This window comes from Myxocyprinus asiaticus, chromosome 23 (assembly GCF_019703515.2).
Source record: "Myxocyprinus asiaticus isolate MX2 ecotype Aquarium Trade chromosome 23, UBuf_Myxa_2, whole genome shotgun sequence".
NCBI lineage: Eukaryota > Metazoa > Chordata > Actinopteri > Cypriniformes > Catostomidae > Myxocyprinus > Myxocyprinus asiaticus.
In genome coordinates, this window is record NC_059366.1 from 10,659,424 (window position 1) to 10,685,745 (window position 26,322).

Genomic DNA, 26,322 nt, shown 5'->3' on the forward strand with positions numbered 1-26,322 from the left:
ACGGCAGCCATTTTTTTGCCAGAACACTCACCACAGACCAGCTGCTGGTGGAGAGTGGAGAGTAAAGTGATAGAGCCAATTCATGGATGGGGATAATTAAGAGGCCATGATTGATTAGGGCCAATGGGGATATTTTTAGTGACCACAGAGAGTTACGTCACATCCAAAAGACGGTGCCTTTTTACAGTAGTGTCTCCATCACTATACTGGGTTGTTAGGGTCCACACGGGCCACAGGGTAAGCACCCCCTGCTGGCCTCACTTACACCTCTTTCAGCCTCAAATTTAGTTTTCCTCAGAGGTCTCCCACTGAGTTACTGACCAGGCTCAACCCTGTTAGCTTCAGTGGGCAACCAGTCTAGAGCTACATGGTGATATGGCTGCTCAGTCATGGCTGAGCTAGTCCATTTTAACACCAACTTGTCCAGGTTAGGAGACCATCTAGACCAGTTAAAACCAGCTAATGTCAGCAGACTATCTGGCTGGTATAAAGCTGATCTTTTCAACAGGGATATGCTGATGTATTGTTTACAATGGCATGTTCCAACATAGTCAAATCCAGTCAGGACAAATATTGAGTCAAAGCTAATTAAGTATGGGTGTAGAGAATAAACACCTCACACCCCTCTTCTCTTTTCAGGTTTCTTCCATAAAGTGTAATTTTAGTGATCACTCATTTTTCCATTTCTGAGTTTATCTCTATGCCTCTGGGGGCTCTGAGAAAGTTGACTCATTTCAAAGAAAATAATAAGCAGAAATGATAGCAAGAAAAAGTCCTTCTGCACCAAATCGCCGTCATCTTAATGAAGGGGTTTGTGGATTTTCAGGGGCTGTATGGTGCGAACTGAATGTTAAAATGGCACTCTTTGTGTCTCTGTCGGTCACCTATTCTGTCCTCGTCCCCTCCGCCTCCCTCTATCTCTGACTCTTGTCCTTAGTCTCTCATTTGTGTGTCCGGCTCACTTTCAAACATTGCCTTGATCATGTCTGCTGCATGTTTGTGCTGTTTGACTGCTCTGTCTCACTTTTTTTTTTTTTTTTTTACAAGAAAGTTTTTACTTTCTTCCTGTTTTCAGTTTTCCATATAACATATACCATATACACTGTTTTATACCCTATATCCTGTTTATTTATTCATAGTACCCTATTCTGTACCTATAAACCTGTATAAACCATTTATATTGACCATATAACATATTCTACACCCTATACACTCTTTATATAAACCATTTATCCTGTTCTTTATCTTATATCCTGTTTATATAAACTGTAAATCCTTTTCTATACACTATATTCTGTTTATATTAACCGTATACCCTGTTCTACACCTTTTATGCTTTTTATATAAACTGTGTACCCTGTTCTATACCCTATATTCTGTTTATATAAACCATATACCCTGTTCTACACCTTTTATCCTGTTTATATAAACTGTATACCCTGTTCTATACCTTATATGCTGTCTATATAAACCCTATACCCTGTTCTGTAGCTTATGTCATGTTTATGTAAACCCTATTCCCTGTTCAATACCTTATATGCTGTTTATATAAACCATATATCCTGTTCTATACCCTATAAATCTCTTTTCTGTGGTACATGATGTGGGTCATCTCTCTTGACCCTCAAATCCCAGGTTGGTCTTTGGAAAAAAGAAAAAAAAAGAAAAGAAACTTAAAACACTTATCTCTCTTTTTATTTTCCTTTTCTTAGTTTATGTGCGGTTTAATTCGACCCATGGGTTCCCGGTAGAGTTGGAGCAGGGTGCAAGTGTAGCAGAGCTGAAAGAGACGGTGGGGCGCCTACAGGGTGTACAGCCTGATCAACTCCGGGTCATTTTTGCTGGAAGAGAGCTCTGCAACGAATCCACACTTCAGGTAAACCCTTCTTCCGTCTCCTCATTCTTTCTCTCGCTCTTTTGTGCAGTTGTGTTTGGATAAATAGGTTGCTCTTTGTAAGCAAGATAACATCTTGTATAGGGTCAAACCCTGTATTAGACTCAGACATCTTGTTATTACAAAGCTTTCCATTTATCAATTTTCTCTTTCTTTATAATGCTTTCGCTTAGTTGGTGTCTTTCTCTCCCTCACTCTTTCCCTCTCTCTCAGCAGTGTGATAAAGAAGTATCTGTGTGGCTCAGCAATCTGACAGAGCTAAGAGATCTCCTAAACTTTAGTCTGCAGTGCTTCATTAACCCTGACCTTAATAATTATGCATTAAAACACACACAAACACACATACCAAAGCATTAAGAGGCACCTTTAGTTCCACATATACACACACTCTCACAAACACATTAGCAGTATAGGCGCAATATTTGATTTGAGAGCTACAGCAAAGGAAACATTTTCAGTGAATGTGACTTGGTCTCTTTGTCTCACAAAGCCATTGTATGGCTTCACAAAATAGCCATAATATTGCCAATGTACAACTTTTATGATGCTTTTATCGTACATTTTTGTTATTTTGTAGCCTGGCAGCCCCAGTTCCCAATCATTTTTATTATATAAAAGTGAATGTCTAGGAAATCTTTTAAAAAATGCATCTTTTGTATAGTATGTGTTGTCTGAGATGTGCCGACCAGTATTTTTTGAAACACACAAATGATGTGTGGATATTCTGTTACTCCTTCAGTAGTCTCGCATAGCCAAACTTTTGACTAGCAGCACGAAGTCTGGTCCATATTGCAGCTTATTCTGGTCAAGAACCGGCCACTTAGACAGGAAAGATCTGTCTGACCTACATGGAAAACAACCAGTCACAGTCTTGTTTTGTTTTTCTGTGCCATTTAGAACAGGGTTATCTGTAACAGTTGATTTCACATTAATAGACTGATGTGTGTGGGCTTTGCAATCAGAATTTATGTCCGTCCAAAAGTAATAAGTACCAGCTATTTCACAAACTACAGTACTGTGCAAACATTTTAGGCACTCGTAAAAAAATACATGCCACAGTGAGGCTGTCTTCAAAAATAATGCCATAAATAGTTTTCATTTACTTTATTTTATTAGTTGTCTTTTATTTATTAATTAACATAATACAAAAACCAGTAAACATAAAAAAAGCCAAATCAATATTTGGTGTGACCACCAATTCTCCTAGGTATGCCTAGACACAGTTTTTCTTGATTGTTGGCAGATAGACTATGTTCACACAGTCACTGACTACGTTTACATGGACACCAGAAAGCGGGTTATTGCGAGAAAACAGCGTTTCTGTTTACATGCACTGTATGACCTGACACTCTGTCTGTCTGGGTTTTTTTGTTACAGGTTCGTGACATCATTGTTCTGTGACTGTCTTGTTTTTCGTTTTCTTTCTTTGTGTGAGTGCACAGCTTCGGTTCTGGTTTCCCTGCCGTGTGCTCTCCAGTCGGTCTTGTGTTTCCTGTCCAGAGCATGGTGTCTGGATCCTGACTTCTCTGTCTGGTTCGGCTTTGGTTATGGTGTCGGGATCTGAACACTCATGCTCCATGTCTTGTCTTTTATTGGCGTGAGTGCAATGCACTTATGTCATCTTGGCGGCATGCACTCATGTCAGTCGTTTGTGTCTGTCTCGCATGTTTATTTGTGGCCGAACTCTCGCCAGGTGTCTTGTCTCGTGTTGTTGCCTGTTTTTTGCCTCACGATGTGTGCTCAGGCTTTGTTGCCATTGCCATGCATTCTCTCGTCTTATCTGTCGGTTGGCATGAGCGCATATTGCCTTATTGTCTGGGTGATGTGCACTCGTGCCATTCGGGTGTTTGTGTCTTGTGAGAGCACATGTGTAACAAGGTTCAACAAATGAGGAAGTGGGAGACTGTGATTCCAACTCAGGTACAGTATATCACTCTTTATTCTCAACAACATAAACATGTTCACATCATGCGTAACGGTGAAACTTCACAGGGCAAATCAAATACGGCAATGGCCAACACACATATAGCTTCAGGTATCTCTCCCAGTCACACGCACACACACAGCTTTGCGGCGTCTGTTTCTCTCTCCCACATTCTATGGACTGGGCACCTTTTTATTTCCCCTGTCTCTCACTGTGAACATAGAAACAGCAATTACCAGCAATTCGTCTCAGGTGAAAACCCCGCTTCCTCTCTCCCCAGACGAACGCTCGACCATGCCCCCACCTCCACATACCCCCACTGCCCGACACAGGCTGAGGGAACCATCTGGTCTGCCTACTCCCTGGTCTGGAGCTCCCTTTTTAGTGAGATCAGTCAGTGGGCTGGTGACGTCCGAATAACTAGGCACAAACCTTCGATAATAGCCAACCAGCCCCAGGAACTGTCTCACCTCCTTTTTGGTCTTGGGTCTCGGGCAGGTCGCAATCGCAGTGGTTTTTTCAATTTGGGGCTACACCTGACCATGACCCAAGTTGAACCCCAGAACCTTACCTCCACCCACCCAATTGCGCACTTCTTTGGGTTTGCTGTGAGCCCCGCTCATCGCAGCGACCTCAGACCGGCCCCCAGATGCTGCATGTGCCGCTGCCAATCACTACTATAAATAATGATGTCATCCAAATAGGCAGCGGCATACACAGGGTGCGGTATGAGGACCCTGTCCATAAGATGCTGAAATGTATCCTGGGCCCCGAACAAACTGAACAGATCACAAATCTTTTCACAAATTGGTGTAAACCAAACGGTGTGGAGAAGGCAGTTTTTTCATCTGCCAATATCCCTTTGTCAAATCCAGTATCGAATAAAAGCGAGCCGCGCCCAATCGATCGAGCAGTTTGTCAATACAAGGCATTGGATAAGCATAAAATTTCGACACTATGTTAACTTTCCTATAATCCACACAGAACTGGACCGAGCCATCACTCTTAGGTACCAGAACCACCGGGCTGGCCCAATCATTGTGGGATTATTCTATTATCCCCGTATCGGAGCATGGCCTTTAATTCTTCCCGTACTACCTGTTTCTTGTGTTCGGGTAAGCGGTAGGGACGACTACGTACCACTACACCCGGGGTTGTCTCGATGTGGTGTTTTATGAGATCAGTGTGGCCGGGGAAAGGCGAGAACACATCAGAGAAATTGTTTTGCAACCTGGCATCCTCCGTACGTTGTGACGGCGAGAGGTGGTCTCCACAAGTGACCGGGGTGAAGTGATTGGCATTTAGATTCACCTCTGGTCCGAACTTCTCCTTCTCTGGAACTGCAGTCGCCAATGATACAGGGACTGCCTCTCTCCATGGTTTTAGGAGGTTGAGGTGGTAAATCTGACGTTCCCTGCCCCTATCCGTACGGACCACCTCATAGTCGACTTCCCCAACTCGCCGTGTGACCTCAAAGGGCCCTTGCCACTTTGTGAGTAATTTCGAGCTTGATGTGGGTGGCAATACAAGGACTTTATCTCCTGGTGTAAATTCCCGTAGCCAAGCTCCCCTGTTATACAGCCAGGACTGACGTTCTTGCACCTGTAGCAACTTCTCCTGTGATAGACGCCCCAATGTGTGGAGTTTTGTTCTCAGGTCAAGAACGTATTGAATTTCATTTTTACTCTGTGAAGGTCCCTCCTCCCAATTTTCCTTCATGACGTCTTACACGCCACTGGGCTTATGCCCATACAAAAAATGAAAATGGGGAAAAACCCATGGAGGCTTGTGGGACCTCTCGTACTGCAAATAACAGGAGTTCGAGCCACTTATCCCAATTATGAGCATCTTCGTGCACAAACTTACATATTTTTAAAGGTCTGATTAAATCGTTCGACCAAGCTGTCCGTTTGTGGGTGGTACACACTTGTCCGAATCGACTTAACCCCCAGTAATTCATACAGTTCACGTAGTGTACATGACATAAAAGTAGTGCCCTGATCAGTGAGGATTTCTTTCGGAACCCCCACTCGGGAGATAATTTTGAAGAGTGCCTCTGCAAAACACTACGTGCTGAGATATTGCGCAGCAGCACTGCTTCTGGATATCGCGTTGCGTAATCCACCAGCACTAACGCAAAGCGATGTCCATGTGCTGTCCTTTCTAATGGCCTGATGAGGTCCATGCCAATTCGTTCGAAAGGAACCTCGATCAATGGAAGGGGGCGCAATGGCGCTATTGGAGCAGCCGGGGGATTGACCAGCTGACATTCAGGGCATGTCGCACACCACCGGCGTTAAACCGCTTAGTCCCTTAGTCTTAGTCCCTTAAACGGCGTAAGGAAATCAGCGTTCTTGTTTTTCTGACGTTTCAGAATGCCACTTTCTGCTAAAACCCTGGAATAAACAGTTTTCTTAATTGCATGTAAACGTCAGTGTTTGGGATTGACAACCGTATTTACTTACAGGTGTAAATCTTGAAATGTCCCGTTCATACAACAGCTTATAGTAGCAGTTCGAATACTGTCTGTATGAACGAACAACCAAAGTCACAACCATACTCAAACAGCTGTTACCATAGTGACAGTGACTTAAGTAAATATCAAAGATGGCGACATCCATAACACCGACATGTGTTATCACAATTGACAATGTGTTATTTAAGAAATAAGTCCAATTGAGGCGTGAGTTCATCCACCAGATCATAATTAACCGACAGCGGCTTTAAATGCTTTTTAACCGAGTGCAAATCGCCACATTTGTGTCACGCGGCTTGAGCTCAACTGCTTAACATTAGACACCGGTGTGTACAGTGTAGCGTGGCTCTATCACATTATATGACATGACTAACAACTAGTTGTCCAGTGTGGTTCTGTTCACACATTGCAAAATGTTAGTTTATATAATGCAGTTGTCACTCTCATAAATAACTGACCCGTGTGTGAACGTAACCATATTAAACACTCAAATACAGGACTGACAGTCGTATTCTGCTGCTGTGTGAACGTGGCCATAGGATGTTCCAAGCTTCGTGGAGAACTTGCCACAGTTCTTCTATCTATTTAGGCTGTCTCAATTGCTTCTTTCTCTTCATGTAATCCCAGACTGACTCAATGATGTTGAGATTGGGGCTCTGTGGGGGCAAAACTGCCATTGAATTGAAATGATGGACTGCTATATTCATTAAAACATCTTTTGTGTTCCGCATAAGAACAATAATCATTTAGGTTTGGAACCATATGGGGGTGAGTAAATTCTGACTGAATTTTCATTTTCAGGTGAACTGTTCCTTTTAAACCCAGCCTGAAAGTTTGTTGGGTTCCTTTGGGCTCGGGATCTTTTAGTGGTCTTATGTTTGCCCGAAAATGAGACATGCAGAAAACAAGTCTAAAGGATTTTGAGTGTATAAATTGCATCAGAATCCTTGTGTTTTTTTCATGCTGCTGTATTCTCGAGTGGCTCTGAAGTGATGACTCCAGCAGCAGGTTGTCACCTTAAATCAATATGCTGTAAATTCACTCAGTTTGTTTTAATAAGCTCTCATCTTCTTCCACCAGCTTTATTGTGCAGTGAATTTACTGGAGCACAGATAATACTCTCACTAATTAAAAAGAGTTGGCCTGGAATTGTGTTGTCTTTGTGTGCGTGTGTGCGTGTGTGTGTGTGTGTGTGTGCGTGTGTGCTTTATGTACTGAGTGCTTCTGGAGTGTGTAACCGATTAATTTTACAGCTCTTAGCTGCTGGGTCTCACATTATATATGTTTCTCACTGTCACAGTCTGATGCTACGATCAACTCATCCTTAATTTCACCTACTTACAGATGTCTGTATCTGCTTTAACTGTGCCAGACAGTCAGACACTTTATACATATAAACCAAGGATGTCTATAATACCTGGAGGGAACTATTCGTTAGCATTCCGTTTCATCTCAATTAGGGATGCCATGGTGTGAGTTTTAGAAGGTTAGATTACCGTCTGAGAAAAATTGCGGTTTACTGGTTTTATGATTATTTGCACATTTTCTTTTTATGCAACAGCACTGAAGCAAAAAATCATATCATATAACAACTGAACTTGTTAGTGGATGCTATATATGAACACTAAGTGAGCCCTACAATAAGGAAACTGATAAAAGCACAACAAATAATAGGAGGTACTGTATATAATAAACATATAGGACACAACACTGCTTATCTGCATCCCAGGTGCAGAATGATGTGCTTCAATGTTACCAGAGTGCTTGGAATCTGTTCAAAAGTGCGTAAATGTAAGATTATTGTGGCCACGCAACATGTAGTTCACGGCATCAAGCAGTTTTTTTCTTCTGCAACAGTTTATAAAAGCAATCCATTGTCTGTCAGACACCTACAGACTCCATAAAAATACTGTGCTTTAATCTGTCCTCAACACCTCACAAATCAACCTGAATAATAACAGGAACAAAGAAGTAATCCATAAGACTCCAGTAGTTAAATCTATATCTTCAGTGGCGACATAATTGGTGTGGGAGAGAAACATATACAAATTTAAGTCCTTTTTTTTTATTTACTCTAAATCTCCACTTTCACTTTTACATCTGAAAATCACATGTGGTACCTGCTTAGTTTCAGTTTCACATCTGAATATGAAAGTGGAGATTTAGGGTAAAAAAGGACTTAAATATTGTTCTGTTTCTCACCCACACCTATTATATCACCTCTGAAGATATGGATTTAGCCATTGGAGTCATATGGATTACTTTTATGTTTGCTTTATGTAAAGTCATACACATCTGGGATGGCATGAGGGTGAGAAAATGATGAGAGAATTTTCATTTTTGGGTGAAGTATTTCTTTAAATGATGAGGAGGATATTAGACACAACTTCTCAAAGTTTGCCACGCTGATAGCAGCTGCACGCAAATGCACAGTGCTCTGTCTGTAAAAAGTTGCGTCTTTCAATTTATCTTTTTAAAAGCAAAACAGCTAATAATATTAAACACACTTGTTTGTTGTTGGATGAGTAGTGGAACATCCTGTCCCATTTGTAGGATGTGTATCTTTATATGACATCTGTCCTCTGACTTCTTTTTTTAATTTTGAACTTGAACATTTGCAATACTTGACCTGTCTATTTTCTCCATGTTTGTGATATATCTTGGAGCTGGTTGTATTGATTCAAGGTTTAAAATGAATTATTGAAGAATTTTCTGAAATGCCTATAGAGAACATGAATGGGAAAAATCGGGTCAGAGTTTGACTGGTTAGCATCTGCAGTTAATCCCAGCTGGTAATTGTTGTAACTACACCATTATGTGGGTAAAAAGCATATTTCTCCTTTGACGGCCATTTAAAAGTAGCTCTGTATTCTGAAAAAAATAAATAAATAAATAATAATTAAAAAAAAAAAAAATATATATATATATATATATATATATATATATATATATATATAATAACATACTGTATAAATAAAAAATATCATATTATATTAGATGATATACCAGTACCCATTTTTAGAGGGCTCTTAAAAGTGTGAAATTGCATTTTTAATATTATTATTATTTTATATTGACATTTTATATTATATATTACATATTTCCCTTCATTCATTCCTGTGTGCTTGCATTGCTTCATTCCATTCTTCACATTTGTCTTTGTTTTTCTTTTTCTGTCGGTCTTGTTCTTTCTTTTGTATTCCTCTCTGACCCATTGTCTCTGCTTACTGTTATTACCTCTATTTTCCAAAGTGCTCATCTCCCCTCATTTCTCTCTCTGTCTCGCCCTCCTTATATCACACTCTCCACACGCACTGAATGAGCTATACTGATAAATGCCAGTGCTCTGAAGGTTACCACATGCATTCAGCCTCAAGGACTCTTCCTGTCTGAGAGGAGTCATCCAAGCCCTTGCCTCCTGCCTCACCAAGTAGCCAATCACCATAACTGTTCAGCCTCATTCAACATTTAGGCCAGAAACATGCTTGGTCAACACATTATGCGTGGTCCCGTCTTTAATGTGGATTCTTGCATTGCTGTAGCGGTAACAAACCTCTGCACGTAAGAGAGTGGTAGAGTTACCTGCAAATATCTGCGCTATTAATAATGTTATTATTCAGGTAGCTAGCTAAAAACATGTTGATAGTTTAATTAACTTAACTGAATTGCTCAGCAAGAACTGTTGCTCCGCCACGACAGTTGTTGTCATGCAAGAGAAAAGTAATACTGTAGTAGAAGAAAACAGTTTTCACAAATGTCTACTATAGCACCCCTTGTGGCAATGCTGAAAATGCACATTTGTTCTCGTGCACATTTCAAAATGCAACAAGCATGAAATCGAACTTGTGTAACTTGTTCTTGCGTTAAATATGTTTTGGGCCATAATGCACATTCTTGCATTAATATGGTGATACTCAAGGGGACAATAGACTTAAATTCAAATGTCTGCACAGCTAAAAACATGTTTGTAAGATCTATGGGCCTATTTACACTTGACCACTTCATGCGTTTTCACTGATCATGAAAAGACCAGGTGTAAATGCCCTCCGAAAAGCATTCGAGACGGATTGCTATCCGATTGCTCAAAGCACTTCAGGAGGTGGTTTGAGACGCATTTCAGACGAAGGTGGTCAAGTGTAAATGCATCTGGCTGTTCAAGACGCATATGTAAACTTAACTCTGCTCAAACATTGCTATGTCAGCGTAGGGAAAATGCTAAATATTACAGCTGCTACCGAATATTTGCATAGGGCTTGCATCATGCTATAAATAATAACACAGATGCACGTTGTATGAAAGGCAGGACTTTTTTTCTTAATTTATTTGATGCAGATCGCTGAAGAAACTGAAACTAAACACTGGCAATGAGTGCAGCTGACGCGCATGATGCATCTTACCTACGAGAAGCCCAGAGGGGGGAAATACACAGTGCCAGCACAAACAGAAACACACGCAAACTGTTCAAAGTAACTTTGAATTCAATCATAAATCACATCTTTTAAATGTTCTGCCCGGCATTAGCATAATCAAAGAAGTGAACTCCGTGTTATGTGCATATAACACAGGAATTGAAGATCGGATTTATATCCATTTGGCGGAAACACATTGATGTGGTCAGGTGGAAATGGAGTGAGCTTTTTCAATTGGATAGCAATCCGATCAGAAAAAACGCATGAAGTGACCAAGTGTAAATAGACCCTAAATTACTCAGTAAGATTGTTTTCAAACTATTGCTCTGCCAAGACAGTAGTCAACCTGAAAGAGACATTTTACCATAAAAGCAGACTTTTTACACAAATTCCCCCTATTTTACTTGTGTTGCATTACGAAATTTGTCAAATTTCAGAGCAGCTGAAGCATGAAGTCTCTGCATTCATGCACTTGTGAAGAGGATATTATAGGCTTTACACTGCATCATCACCTGTTGTTTGGTGTCAAGCCTCTGCACTTTCGTGAATGAGGTACAGAAGAAGTTGTAACTCCTAGCTCATTTTGTAACATGGTCCTCCAAGGCCCTGTATCTCAAAGCCCAGCTCTCATACCATCTGTCTGCATAGAGAACTGAACTGCCTCACAAGACCCTACCTCAGCAGACTCACATTGTCACCATTCTCCAGAGATGCATACTCGTCTCTGATAGAACTGACAGAGTGAGTGGATGTTAAGTGGCTCTCTAGCTGTGACTCCCCCTCCATTGTCATTCCAAATTTGTGTGTTTTTCTTTCTTATGTGCAACACAAAAGGAGAAACTATTAACAGTGCCCAAGCCGATGTTTTCCATGCAATGAAAGCATCCAGTGACTATCAGCTGCCAAAAAGCACCAAAGAAGTAGTCCATATGACTCATTTGTTATATTCCAAGTTATCTGAATTATTTAAATTAAAAATAGTTATGTATTATTTAAATCATTAAAGGTGAAGTATGTATTTTTTTCTTTGTCAAAATACGTTGGAATACAAGTTTACTTTAAAAAAATTGTTTTTTAAAAAATGTTTTGTTCACCAAATCAAAATCAGTTTGTGTAACCAACATGCAGGTAGCCATTCTGTTGTTGGTTGACCAAAATGAAAAAAAAGTGAGAAAAAAAATAAAATGAAAAGGCACAATTTGTTCAGGTCAAATGGAGTAACCCTAGGAACATCTTGAGATTCAACCCGTTCTCACTTCCGAGGCATCGTATACAGACGCTTGTGCAAGAGCCCAGTGCGTTGATCTTCATACACAGAGAGCAGCCTCTGTCATCCGTTTCCAATGCAAGTGGCAGGTAAGCCAGGGCAGTCTCATAAGGGAGGTGTCACTGTCAATCTTTTGATATTATTGCGTGTTTAACAACAGTATGCTTTATTATACTTCTAGTTATTATTATACTACTAGTGTAGTTACATTATTGTAACCATAGGTATTTTAGATCCCCTAACCCAACCCGGTTCATAAACCTAACTGATTATCAACAATACAAAACATGTAGCGGTTGGGTAAATATAGTCACAAAAATTTGATTTACATTGCATCATTATATAGACATTTACTGTATGAGCACCCGACCCCACCTCTACAACTAAACATAAACATTTCTCAACTATATGAAAGACTTAACAAGCAGATAAATGTACAGTCACAATTATTTTTTTCACTACATAGTATTCCAAACCATACAATAGCACTGTGTGAAACTGAAGGTTTTAATCGCTCAAAATCTCCCTCTATGAATGCAGTGACATCTTGATCCTAGCTAATAGCTCTATGGCGGTCACATCTCATTCAAAAGATACATCTGAACTTAAGCTTGTCACAATCAGTCTCGAAGAATCGCAAGAGCCAGTGGCGTTTGACATCACTGATGTAAAGCCTGTGTCATAACATTTTTCGAGGCGGCATTTTTTGAATTTGTTAGAGTCGAGAGCGGGATTTGTTGATGCGGGCGCCGGGGAACCGCAATCGGTCAATAAAAACTGAAATTTGGGTCCGTTCTTTACACAAAGCAATCGGAAGACAAGGAATACACCAGGAAGGAAACTTCAGCAGAGCACAGTGTGTACTGACATATCATGTCACAATGGTAAAATTGTACCCCGACGTATAATTTCATACTGATACAATTCCGATGCTCTTCTTTGGCATCTATTGATGCCAAAAGTTTTTGTTGAAAGCAGTTCGCTTGCCAGATGCGTCGTAAACTGGCGCCAGAGGGTGCCTTTGGTGTACATGTTGATGCACATGGCTCTTGCACAAGCAGCAGTATTTGATGCCTCGGGAGTGAGAACGGGTTGTAATATTTGTGACCATAGCTGCGGGAAGCTGGAAATCTGATTCTTTAACAGATTTCTTATTTTTATCGTCTCGGACAACCTTATAACCTTATAAATGTTTTCAGTTTATGTAAAACAGCGGACGTTCTTTAAAATGTGTCCTTTTGTGTTCCACAAAAGAAAGAAAGTATAAAATAGCATTCTTGAAAGTAACACTGGCATTATCAAGCACCTAACCTTTGTGGCACATCTATTTTTCAACTTTTTAATTCTAAGTAAAAATATCTTCTAATCAGGCACAGTTAGTATTCAGCTCACTATCGTTGCCAATCTAGTGACACTTCCTGATGAAATGTAGATTAATGTGTTGTGTCCTGATGTACAGGGGCCAGCGATGCCCATAAATGACCTTGTGAAATTGTCCAGACTCTCTTGGGTCCCTTATGATTCGGGATGAAAGAAAAATTGATTGTCTCCGAGCTCCCAGAATTGAAATTCAGTCGCTTCGTGTCTTTATAAAGCTAAATCATTGCTAATGCACAGTGTCCATGTATTTAAAAGACTGACTTGTTGATCAGGCTCTCCCAAGAGAATGTCATAATTGAAAAAGGTATGAAAGAATACCTCAGCAACATACAGTACATCCAAATTGATATCTTTATGGAAATATATGGACCGGTGAAATTTGGCATGCATGGTGATACTCTTAAAATTCAGTGGTGTAGACAGTAGAATACTAGTCCACTTTTCATGCACTGTACTGTCCCCAAAGCAACCACATTTGAAAATAAGAGAAATACATTTAAATAAAAAGTCAGCTCCAAGGAGGCTTGACAACCTCAAATGCGCTTGTCGGCAAGAATCCATTCTGAGGTTATGACAGTTTTTCCCGTCTCTCAGTTTTGAGCTCAATTTTCTTGTTGTTTATGTATTTGGTTTAGATCAATGCTTTTTCTAAATGTCACAAGTTCACTTTCTGGAAATTGGTTTTTATCTCAGAGTGCATTTGCAGTGTTATTTTGCCCAAAGCGTTACCCTTTAGTCTGAGCACAGGAGTTGTCAGGAAAACTGGTTGCTCCGTTAATGTGAATTAGAGGTTATCACGTGTATAGACTGTAGCTGTATGGTTTAAATCAGAAGGGTCATCTAACTGAAATGCTGTTGTCTAATGCTACTTTTGTCATGGAATACAAATGTAAAGTCAAAAACACACTGCCGTGCAACAAAATTGATATTGACCAGCATATTTGATGTCATAGCTATCTTTAAAGCATCCATCATGTAGCTGATGATCAGTGCTAATTTCCATTCACGCATTTTTCTACAGGGGTCTAGCATTGTGTTGATATGGCTGCTCCATTTTACAGCATGTGGCTTATTGTTGTTTGAGTCTGTATAAGAACGGTACTTTCTGAAAGGAAACTGTGGTAAGGCTTAGCTGGTGGCCCATTCACCTGGAGTGAGAAGGTCTTTCTTTAATGTATATCATTAAACAACCCAAGCAATTGCTGGGGGAAATTGACCAGATGAGATTTCCATCTTTATTGCTCTTGCAGACAACATTGGCCTGTCAGATAGTGCTTTTTTTTTTTTTGTCTGATTTGCATAAAAACTTCTGCTGTTTCCTCTGAAAATGGTTCAGTCCTAAACAAATGGAGAAGTAAATTAATAGACCATTAAAATTGTAATAATTGGTAAAGGCATTGGATTAAAGTTGGATTTTATAAATAAAAGTATTGTAAAAATAAATGTTGGATTGAAAGGGTCTCTTGGTTTTTAAAGGTACAGTTCACCCAAAAAATGGAAAGTCTGCCATTAGTTACTCACCCTCATGTCATTTGATTATCGTTTTTTTTTTCCTTACACCAAGATGTTGTATGGCTTCGGAAAACGTCATGGTTACTGGTGTAACCTCCGTTCCTTGATGGAGGGAACGAGACGTTGGTGTCGATGTAGTGACACTAGGGGTCACTCTTGGGAGCCCGAGACACCTCTGGTCTTTGATAAAAGGCCAGTGAAAATTGGCGAGTGGTATTTGCATGCCACTCCCCCGGACATACGGGTATAAAAGGAGCTGGTATGCAACCACTCATTCAGGTTTTACGCTGAGGAGCCGATATAAGGTCCGGCCATTTCAGCGGGTAGTTCAGCGTTGTGGCAGGAGGGACCAACGTCTCGTTCCTTCCATCAGGGAACGGAGGTTACACCAGTAACCATGACGTTCCCTATCTGTCACTCACTCGACGTTGTTGTCGATGTAGTGACACACACTGCTGTGTGCCTCATAGCCAGCACACCAGGTCGACACGTAACCTCCCCCAACACAGTTATGAGTGTCGAACGGCCCTTTTTGGGGACAAGTCGACTACCCAAAGATAGAGACAGGCTTAACCCAGTTGTGGCCTCTTTTCCCCTTCTCTTTTTCCACTAAAAAAGAAGGGGGATTATCCGACTGGGCCGCCAGGTCCCAATGTGCAAGCGATACACCCGGCCGGCTATCTCGGGCTTATCCGCTTGTGTTGCGTGCCACTACCTGGGATGAAACCGATTCCACCCGGAGGTTGTAGAACCTTGCAAAGGTGTTGGGTGTTGTCCAGCCCGCTGCTCTGCAAATGTCTGTTAGAGAGACACCTCTGGCCAGGGCCCAAGAAGCCGCTACACCACGGGTAGAATGGGCTCGTAGCCCTACCAGGGGCGGCATGTTTTGGGTGAGATATGCCATAGTTATGGTGTCAACAAAACAGTGGGCGATCCTCTGCTTGGAGACAGCGCTTCCTTTCCGCTGTGCACCAAAGCAGACAAAGAGCTGCTCAGAGACTCTAAAGCTCTGCGTGCGATCCAAATAGATGCGTAAAGCGCGCACCGGACACAGCAACGACAGGGCTGGGTCTGCCTCCTCCTGGGGCAGCGCTTGCAGGTTCACCACCTGGTCCCTAAAAGGAGTGGTGGGAACCTTGGGCACATAGCCCAGTCGGGGTCTCAGGATCACGTGAGAATAGCCCGGACCGAACTCCAGGCACGTTTCGCTGACAGAGAACGCTTGCAGGTCACCTACCCTCTTGATGGAAGTGAGCGCAGTCAGGAGGGCAGTCTTCAGGGAGAGTGCCTTAAGCTCGGCTGACTGCAAAGGCTCAAAGGGGGCTCTCTGTAGACCCTGAAGAACTACAGAGAGATCCCATGAGGGAACGAGGGGCGGTCTGGAGGGATTCAGCCTCCTGGTGCCTCTTAGGAACCTGATGATCAGGTCGTGCTTCCCTAAGGACTTACCGTCAACTGCGTCGTGGTGTGCTGCTATGGCAGCAACGTACACCTTCAAGGTGGAAGGGGACAGCCTCCCTTCCAACCTCTCCTGCAGGAAGGAAAGCACTGATCCGACTGTGCATCTCTGGGGGTCTTCGTGTCGAGAAGAACACCACTTAGCAAATAGATGCCACTTAAAGGCATACAGGCGCCTCGTAGAGGGGGCCCTAGCCTGAGTGATTGTGTCTACCACCACAGGTGGTATGCCACTTAGGTCTTCCGCGTCCTGTCCAGGGACCAGACATGGAGATTCCAGAGGTCTGGGCGCGGGTGCCAGAGGGTGCCCCGTCCCTGAGAAAGAAGGTCCTTCCTCAGGGGAATTTGCCGGGGGGGGGCTGTCACGAGGAGCATGAGGCCCGAGAACCACGTCTGGGTGGGCCAGTAGGGTGCTACCAGGACGACCTGCTCCTCGTCCTCCCTGACCTTGCACAGGGTCTGTGCAAGTAGGCTCACTGGGGGAAACGCATATTTGCGAATGCCAGGGGGCCAGCCGTGTGCCAGCGCGTCTATGCCGAGGGGAGCCTCGGTGAGGGCGTACCAGAGCGGGCAGTGGGAGGATTCTTGGGAGGCGAACAGGTCCACCTGTGCCCGACTGAATCAACTCCAAATCAGCTGGACCACCTGAGGGTGGAGTCTCCACTCTCCCCTGAGGGAAACCTGCCGTGACAGCACATCCGCTGTAGTGTTGAGGTTGCCCGGGATTTGAGTGGCTCGCAGCGACTTGAGGTGCTGCTGACTCCGGAGGAGGAGATGGCGGGCGAGTTGTGACATACAGCGGGAGCGCAGACCGCCTTGGTGGTTGACATATGCTACCGCTGCCATGCTGTCCGTCCGAACTAGCACATGCTTGCCCTGGATCAACGGCCGGAACCTCAGCAGGGCAAGCAGAATTGCCAGTAACTCGAGGCAGTTGATGTGCCAACGCAGCCACGGACCCATCCAGAGGCCGGTGGCTGCGTGCCCATTGCAAACTGCGCCCCAGCCCGTTTTGGAGGCGTCTGTCATGACCACGACGCGCCTGGAGACCAGTTCTAGGGGAACACCTGCTCGTAGAAACGAGAGGTCGGTCCAAGGGCTGAAAAGACGGTGACAGACCGACGTAATGGCCACGCAGTGTGTCCCGTGGCGCCATGCCCGTCTCGGGACTCGAGTCTGGAGCCAGTGCTGAAGCGGCCTCATATGTATCAACCCGAGCAGGGTGGCCACCGCCGAGGATGCCATATGCCCCAGGAGCCTCTGAAAAAGTTTCAGTGGAACCGCTGTTTTCTGTTTGAATGCCTTCAAACAGGCCAGCGCCGACTGGGCGCGCTCGTTCGTAAGGTGTGCTGTCAGGGAGACTGAGTCCAACTCCAAACCGAGAAAAGAGATGCTCTGAACCGGGAGGAGCTTGCTCTTTTCCCAGTTGACCCGAAGCCCTAGTCGGCTGAGGTGTGAGAGCACCTGGTCCCTGTGTGTGCATAACACGTCTCGAGAGTGAGCTAAGATTAGCCAGTCGTCGAGATAGTTGAGAATGCGAATGCCCACCTCCCTTAACGTGGCAAGGGCAGCCTCTGCGATCTTCGTGAAGACGTGAGGAGACAGGGACAGGCAGGAAGGGAGGACTTTGTACTGATACGCCTGACCCTCGAACGCGAACCGCAGGAAGGGTCTGTGTCGAGGAAGGATTGAGACGTGAAAGTACGCATCCTTCAGGTCTACCGCCGCGAACCAATCTTGATGCCGGACGCTCGCTAGAATGCGTCTTTGCGTCAGCATCTTGAACGGAGTCTGTGTAAAGCCTGGTTCAGTACTCGCAGGTCCAAGATTGGCCGCAACCCACCGCCTTTTTTCGGTACGATGAAGTAGGGGCTATAAAACCCTTTCTTCATCTCGGCTGGAGGGACAGGTTCTATCGGGCCCTTCCGTAGGAGGGTAGCGATCTCCGCGCGCAGGGTAACAGCGTTTTCGCCCTTGACCAAGGTGAAGTGATTACCGCTGAACCTGGGCGGGCGCCTGGTGAACTGAATCGCGTAGCCGAGTTGGACGGTCCAGACCAACCACCGCGATGGATTGGGAAGCGCAAGCCATGCGTCCAAATTCCGTGCGAGGGGGACCAAGGGGACAACGTCGTCAGACGTACCGGCAGGTGGGGCCTCGCGGTGGGGCGGAGCGCGAGGTGCCACAGCACGTCGTGGCCATGCTGAGTCTAGGGGCATCAAAGCACTTAATTGGCTCCTTGTGACCACCCCTGGAACAGCCTTGGACGGGAGAGGAAGAGGCCTGTCCTCGCGACCCGTGGAGGCTGTCACATCGGGGGTGGATTTGTGCCACAGCTGGGCGCTCAGAGGTGGAAAGGGCACTGCTGGAGCGCCAATCCTGCAAGAAAAAGCCCGTGGACGGTAGTCGTGGTGACGACCGTACACACCGGGTATGTGACCCAGGGAGAAAGGCAACAAAAGATTTTCCACCCGGCCCTCCACTGGGGGATGGAGTGGTCTTTCTACCAGCTCCACGTGAGTGGGTTCCCTTGTCCCTGGGTTGCCCGTCTCAGGGGCGCTTCGAGGACCTCCGTGGGTTCTTCGTTGACGGCTGTGAGACGGGTGGCGTCGGCTTCCTGCGGTGGGCTCCACGCCAGGGCCGGGCAGGAGGGGCGGGCTGCGGCGGAGCCGGTGCAGTCACCGCAGGGGGACGCCCTTGGCGACGAGCAGACGGGGTGCGGGGTCTTGAGCAGCGCCCGGGCAGGATGTGCCGGATTGCTTCCGTCTGCTGCTTTACCGTCGAGAACTGCTGGGCAAAGTCCTCAACGGTGTCGTCGAATAGGCCCGCCTGGGAAATGGGGGCAGCAAGGAACCGTGTCTTGTCGGCCTCGCCCATCTCGACCAGGTTGTGCCACAGGTGGCGCTCCTGGACCACTAGTGTGGCCATCGTCTGCCCGAGAGATTGCGCCGTGACCTTCGTCGCCCAGAGGGCGAGGTCGGTCGCTGAACGCAGTTCCTGCATCAAATCTGGGGCGGAACTACCCTCGTGCAGTTCTTTCAGCGCCTTGGCTTGGTGGAACTGCAGGAGAGCCATGGCATGCAGGGCAGAGGCGGCTTGTCCAGCAGCGCTGTAGGCCTTAGCCGTCAGGGACGACGTGAGCCTACAGGGCTTGGACGGGAGCTTAGGGCGTCCACGCCAGGTGGCGGCGCTCTGCGGGCATAAGTGCACCGTGAGTGCCTTATCTACCGTGGGAATCGCCGTATAGCCCCTGGCCATCCCTCTATCGAGGGTAGTGAGAGCGGGGGAACTGCGGAGTTGGGGTCGGGCAGTAAAAGGTGCCTCCCACGACTTCGTCCGCTCCTCATGCACCTCCGGGAAGAATGGCACTGGAGCGGGGCGCGGCTGTTTTGAGTGGCGCCGCGAGCCCAGAAACCAGTCATCAAGCCGCGAGGGTTCAGGGGAGAGAGGAGGGTTCCACTCTAGCCCAACGCTCGCGGCCGCCCGGGAAAGCATGTCCGTCATTTTGGCATCGGCCTGTAACTGGGCGACCATCCCCGAAGGGGGAAGCCCAGCTGAGGCTTCTGCGTCCGACTGGACAAGCCCGCTCTCCGATGCTGCGCTCGAGAGCTCATCATCTTCGCGGGCCCCGAACAAGAAGCCAGACTCGCCGTGCGATGAGCCAGCGAACTCATCCGGAAGCCCGATTGGGGCAGACGAGCGTGCTAGGGAGGCGATCCCATTGCGGTCCCCAAATCGCCCCCAGTGCTAGCCACGCTGACCGTAGGTAGGAGGACCGAGGCGGGGAGCTTTCTTACGAAAGCAAGCGGCGATCGCAATGTTGCCATGGTCATGTTCTCGCAGTGAGAACATGAACCATTCATAAACGCTGCCTCCGTGTGGGTTGCGCCCAGACACGAAAGACAGCGATCATGACCATCCGAAGTTGAGAGAAAACGACCGCAACCGGGAATAACACACGATCGGAAAGGCATCTTTAGAAAGACGCGTCTTTAAAAAGACTTTCCGTGTGTGCGCTCTTTTAGAGAAATATACTCTTTTAGAGGGGAAAAACGCTCTTTCAGAAGATATACTCTCTAGTTTTTCTGCCGAAGTGCCCAGGGGCGTTCTCTGCAGTGCACCAGTGCAGAAGAGGGAGAAGCCGCTGAAATGCGCCGTCAGATCCAGCAGAGGTGAATGAACAGTGCTATTCAGCTCAATGAGCATGACCTGACCCATGATCTGAATGAGCGGTTGCATACCAGCTCCTTTTATACCCATATGTCCGGGGGAGTGGCATGCAAATACCACTCGCCAATTTTCATCAGCCTTTTATCAAAGACCAGAGGTGTCTCTGGCTCCCAAGAGTGACCCCTAGTGTCACTACATCGACATCAACGTCGAGTGAGTGACAGATAGGGAACTTAGAATATAATGCACAAGTAGTTTGGACTAACTTAAAGTTGCTTTTATGAGTTTTCTTTTTTTTTTTTTTTTCGGGAGTCGTGGTCACTTTATGGAAAGAGCTGCTATGAATATGCTGAAGAATTTCTCATATTGTGTTCAATAGGAAAATAACAGCAAACAGGTTTAGCATGACAAGAGAGTGAGAAAATAATGACAAAATTAAATTGTGAATGGTGAATGATGATCACTTTAAATACACACTAAAGAAATTCTATAAAACTTTAGAGAGACTTCTTAACATTCCCACAATGCTTATCTAGCTTATCCTGATGAGGAATTAAGGGAGTATATTTCTGAAATCAAATGAATGCTTAAGGGAATTGTTCAGTTTAGAAATGCTTCACATAATGCATGATATCGTTGTCATGTTCCTGACCCCAAAAAACAATAATAATAATAAAAAAAATAAACCCTTCTTGTTAAATAAAAAAAAAAAATAAAGATGAAAAAAATTCATTATTCAACATTTTCCATCTGAAATTTCTAAACATACCTGTGGAGGTGAGGGCATGGTCGAGCGCCTGTCTGGGGAGAGATAAAGCGGTAAGGACATCCACCTGAGATGAATCGTTATTAATTACTGTTTCTATGTTCACAGTGAGAGTCGGGGGAGATAAAAGACGGCCCAGTCCACTGAAAGAAGGAGAGAGGGGCACACGAGAGACTGCGCGTCTGTAACTGAGTATTTTGTAGAAGCTGAAAAGCAGCACTTTATTTGTATATGCTGAAAAGCCAACCTTTAGTTGTGTGTAACTGAAAAGTGACTATTGTTTGTGGAGAATTAAAAACCTGACTCATGTGGAACGTGGAATCCGGCTCCCGCTTCCTCTTTTTCTGCCCAACAAATGAACCTTTGCCACAATACCCAAGTGCAGTAAGCAGTTTTATGAGGTATTTACAGAATGGGTATGACACTGTGAATCCTTGTCTTTACATAACTAGAGTAAATTTAAAAATGTTCTTTAATATATGATTGTTCATACACTCAAATTACTATAAGTTGAGCTACAAGGTTACTGTAGCTCCAATGTTTTCAAACTGGGGGGCACCAAAGCATGTTGGGGGAGGCGCGGAGAATGATGGTAAATTCACCAAGTAAAATCAAAAGAACAATAAACACAATTAAAATGTATTGTGAAGAAAAATGTAAATGATTAGCTTTACAGACCATATTCCAGCTTAACAGACTGTAGCTTTGTTTCATTATAATACTGCTAAATGTCGAGAGCGCATCCATGTACCGGTTGCGTGAGAATCTCTCCGCTTGCACGCAGATTTCCTTCACTCTCTAACAAAACTGGATCTCAGATACAGTATACGCTGCTCTATGAAATCTCCCTGCTCTTGTTCAGAGAGTGCGTGTGCACGCTCAAAATGTGTCCTGTTCACTCGCAAATCAATCATAAAGCCATATAGCTCTGCCTCTGTTCATTCATACAACTATTCTGCCTCGGTAGACATGTTATATTGAGGGAGAAACAATATTGGAGAACTCATGTGGTGACATACGTAGAAAATCCGAAAATATGTGGAACAAAATCCTGACGTGTCCATTATTACGAGTTCAACGTGATATCGGGTCGATGTGTCTTCATGTGTCTGTTACAAGTGCAGATTCATATTGAGACGAAGACTGACTCATGTGGTGTGAGTTTATCACAATTATAGGCTTAAAACAGTTAAGTAATCCCTTTGTCATAAGGACAAACAAAATACGGTTTCATATGATTAATAGAAATATTTAAAGCATGTCAGACTGTATTTAAGGTTATTGATCATCATTGGTGAATTGCTCCAACACCTGATATATGATTAATTTAGAAAATATAACACTAGAGGACAATACCTGAACAAACTTCAAATAAGTGGCCATGTGCTGCTGTTTTATGGATATATATATATATATATACACACACACTGGCGGCCAAAAGTTTGGAATAATGTACAGATTTTGCTCTTATGGAAAGAAATTGGAACTTTTATTCACCAAAGTGGCATTCAACTGATTACAATGTATAGTCAGGACATTAATAATGTGAAAAATTACTATTACAATTTGAAAAATACTTCAAAGAGTTCTCATCCAAAAATCCTCCGTGCAGCAATGACAGCTTTGCAGATCCTTGGCATTCTAGCTGTCAGTTTGTCCAGATACTCAGGTGACATTTCACCCCACACTTCCTGTAGCACTTGCCATAGATGTGGCTGTCTTGTCGGGCACTTCTCACGCACCTTACAGTCTAGCTGATCCCACAAAAGCTCAATAGGGTTAAGATCCATAACACTCTTTTCCAATTATCTGTTGTCCAATGTCTGTGTTTCTTTGCCCACCTTTTCATTTTGTTTTTCTGTTTCAAAAGTGGCTTTTTCTTTGCAATTCTTCCCATAAGGCCTGCACCTCTGAGTCTTCTCTCTACTGTTGTACATGAAACTGGTGTTGAGCAGGTAGAATTCAATGAAGCTTTCAGCTGAGGACATGTGAGGCATCTATTTCTCAAACTAGAGACTCTGATGTACTTATCCTCTTGTTTAGTTGTACATCTGGTCCTTCCACATCTCTTTCTGTCCTTGTTAGAGCCAGTTGTCCTTTGTCTTTGAAGACTGTAGTGTACACCTTTGAATGAAATCTTCAGTTTTTTGGCAATTTCAAGCATTGTATAGACTTCATTCCTCAAAACAATGATTGACTGATGAGTTTCTAGAGAAAGCTGTTTTTTTTGTGTCATTTTTGACCTAATATTGACCTTATTACATGCCAGTTTATTGCATACTGTGGCAACTCAAAAACAAACACAAAGACAATATTAAGCTTAATTTAATGAACCAAATAGCTTTCAGCTGTGTTTGATTTAATGGCAAGTGATTTTCTAGTACCAATTTAGCATGATTACTCAAGGATAAGGTGTTGGAGTGATGGCTGCTGGAAATGGAGCCTGTCTAGATTTGTTCAAAAATTACTTTTTTCAAAAGTGATGGTGCTGTTTTTTACATCAGTAATGTCCTGACTATACTTTGTGATCAGTTGAATGCCATTTTGGTGAATAAAATGACCAATTTCCTTCCGAAACAGCAAAATCTGTACATTATTCCAAACTTTTGGCCGCCAGTATATATATATTATAAATTTATTAAAGCAAAAAAAATTATACAATTGTATAAATTTTGTCAAAGAGGAAGATTACTGTTTAATACAGTGCTGTAGCTCAAGTGATGGTGCTAGCCACGTCAAGATTGTGGGTTCGTCATTGTTACTGCTTCTGCTCTAATAAAACCCATTGCCCTGCAACTGGTGTTGGTAGATTTGAACATTTCATGAAGGAATTGCACCAACTCCGACTAATTTCCAAAGTGCTCCACCACCGTCTCCACATACTGTTTGTGAAAGAATATGCGGAAAATAATAATAATGTAAAACTTATATATGTCTTTGCATTTAATTTGAATGCAGAAAGTAACTTGTTCAATCAAAACCGGCTGTTATTATGTTTGAATATTGAATCAAATATTATTCTTTATGCCATTGCCTGAACCTTAGATTTAGGATAGACCTCACCGAAATTAATGGCTGCTTGAACTGCACCTCACTGATCTCTGCCTGCATCACCTCGGTTTAATGATGGACTACACTCTTATAATGGAATACATAGACTATCAGTTAATTGCCAACAAAACATTTCATCAGCCAATTAACAAAGGACAATGCATCTATGAAACTTCTGCAGTTAATCCAGGATGGATTTCAAAGACATTAGTCATTAATCTTACAGTTCATACAAAATCTTTGTTTAAACACTGGACCTTAACACTTACGTAGTTTAATAATTTTAAACTATGACTTGCACTGCACACAAATAACTAATATTGGCATTATATTCATGATGTTAGCCAGAGGGGAACTGGCCCCCACAGTGAGCCTGGTTTCTCCCAAGATTATTTGTCTCCATTAACCAACATCTTATGGAGTTTTGTGTTCCTTGCCACAGTCGCCTTCGGCTTGCTCACTGGGTTTCTAAATACAATTATTATTTAATTACTTATTTTTAAACACAATTCACAATCCTATTTTATCAAACTACACAATGATGGATCTAAGACTTTATAGATATTACAGTTTAATTTTCTGTTAATGCATGATTTTCTGTAAAGTTGCTTTGAAATGATGTGTGTTGTGAAAGGTGCTATACAAATAAAAATGACTTGACTTCATCAATAATTTCAGTAGATATGAGACACATAAAATATGCATATTGCATGTCTGATGGTAATTTTTATATGCCACATTTCTTAGGCTTTAGAAGTGTGTTAAATGTGTGAGGATGTGAGAAAATCATACAGGCCTACTGAATCAAGTTAAAATTGGTTTTCTCTAAGGTAATGTTAACAGTAGTAGTTTGTACATAATTAGATTGACGTGAAGCTGCCACAGAAAAGGGCGAGTTCATCACTGCTTTCAAGTCAAGTCTTAATTGAACTAAAATGGAACCAAATTAAATCCTGCTCCTGTTAGTGCCTCCACTGCCATAGAGTTGCTATTTTACATGATTTATTTAAAAAGTACAAAATACATTTATTCTAGCATGGGGAATTCAACCTGGTTCATTCAGCATAAATAGTACTACTTACTGTCTACCTCTGGCTCAACTAAATAATGTGGATTTCTAATGCCACATAAAAAATGTTGAGTGGGATCTTAATCTCTGACACTATTCAAACAATGATATTTGACATACTGTAGCAGATATGGCTGTTCTAAAGTGTGCAAGAGCATTAGCTGTTTGTCCTCTTCTGTGACAGGGCTGTGATCTCCCCGAGCAGAGCACGGTTCATGTGGTTCTGCCCCCACCAAGCTCCGCCCACCGGTCTGAGCTCGTCTTGCAGCGTAGACTGGGCAGCGGGGGGGAAAGTTTGACCCGACTTGACCTTAGCAGCTCCCGTCTGAACACCACATTCAATGGAATGGCTGTCATCTTGGAGACAGATGCATCTAGCCAAGGCGATTCTGTCGGGAATACAGGTAGAGGGCGTATGGCTTTGTTTATGTGTTTTTTTGTGTGTATAAATCAGTCTAGCCAAAATATGTTTTAAGGGTCAAGTCACCAGCTCTGGAAGGCTTAATGAACAGATGCAATATTATGACATTATCAAATTATTTTGTCTCACCTGTTTACATTGACATAAGGCATAACCAAATGAGTTTACAGTGAAGCCCGAAACACTGTGCGCAAGCATGTGAATGCAGACGTTTCTAGCTACACAAGTGCATTTGTTGCATTCCAAAACGTGTCAGACTGCAATTCATAACACAACGCAAGTATGCGTTGCATTCTCAGCTTTGCCACAAGGGGCGCTATAGTGGACATAAATGTGAATGTCCATTTTTATGGTGAGTTTTCTCTTTCAACAGTTTGAAGAGAACATTGCTGAATTAAGTCAATATATTTACAGTATAGCAACTTACCTGAATATATACACCTCTATTTTGCAGGCGCAGATTTTTGAACGTAACTCTACTGCCCCTTTAAAAACGGAGCTTTGTTACCACAACGGTAAAGCAAG

General features: G+C 43.5%; 1 protein-coding gene across 1 annotated transcript in view; it reads left to right on the top strand.

Annotated features, from left to right (window-relative positions):
* Nucleotides 1-26,322, top strand: part of LOC127413705 (E3 ubiquitin-protein ligase parkin-like) — a 202,523-nt gene that overhangs the window by 53,526 nt on the left and 122,675 nt on the right. Inside the window, exons 2-3 of the mRNA XM_051651059.1 lie at nucleotides 1,713-1,876; nucleotides 25,561-25,780. Of these exons, the coding sequence (XP_051507019.1) occupies nucleotides 1,713-1,876; nucleotides 25,561-25,780 (384 nt within the window). The remainder of the gene's footprint in view (nucleotides 1-1,712; nucleotides 1,877-25,560; nucleotides 25,781-26,322) is intronic.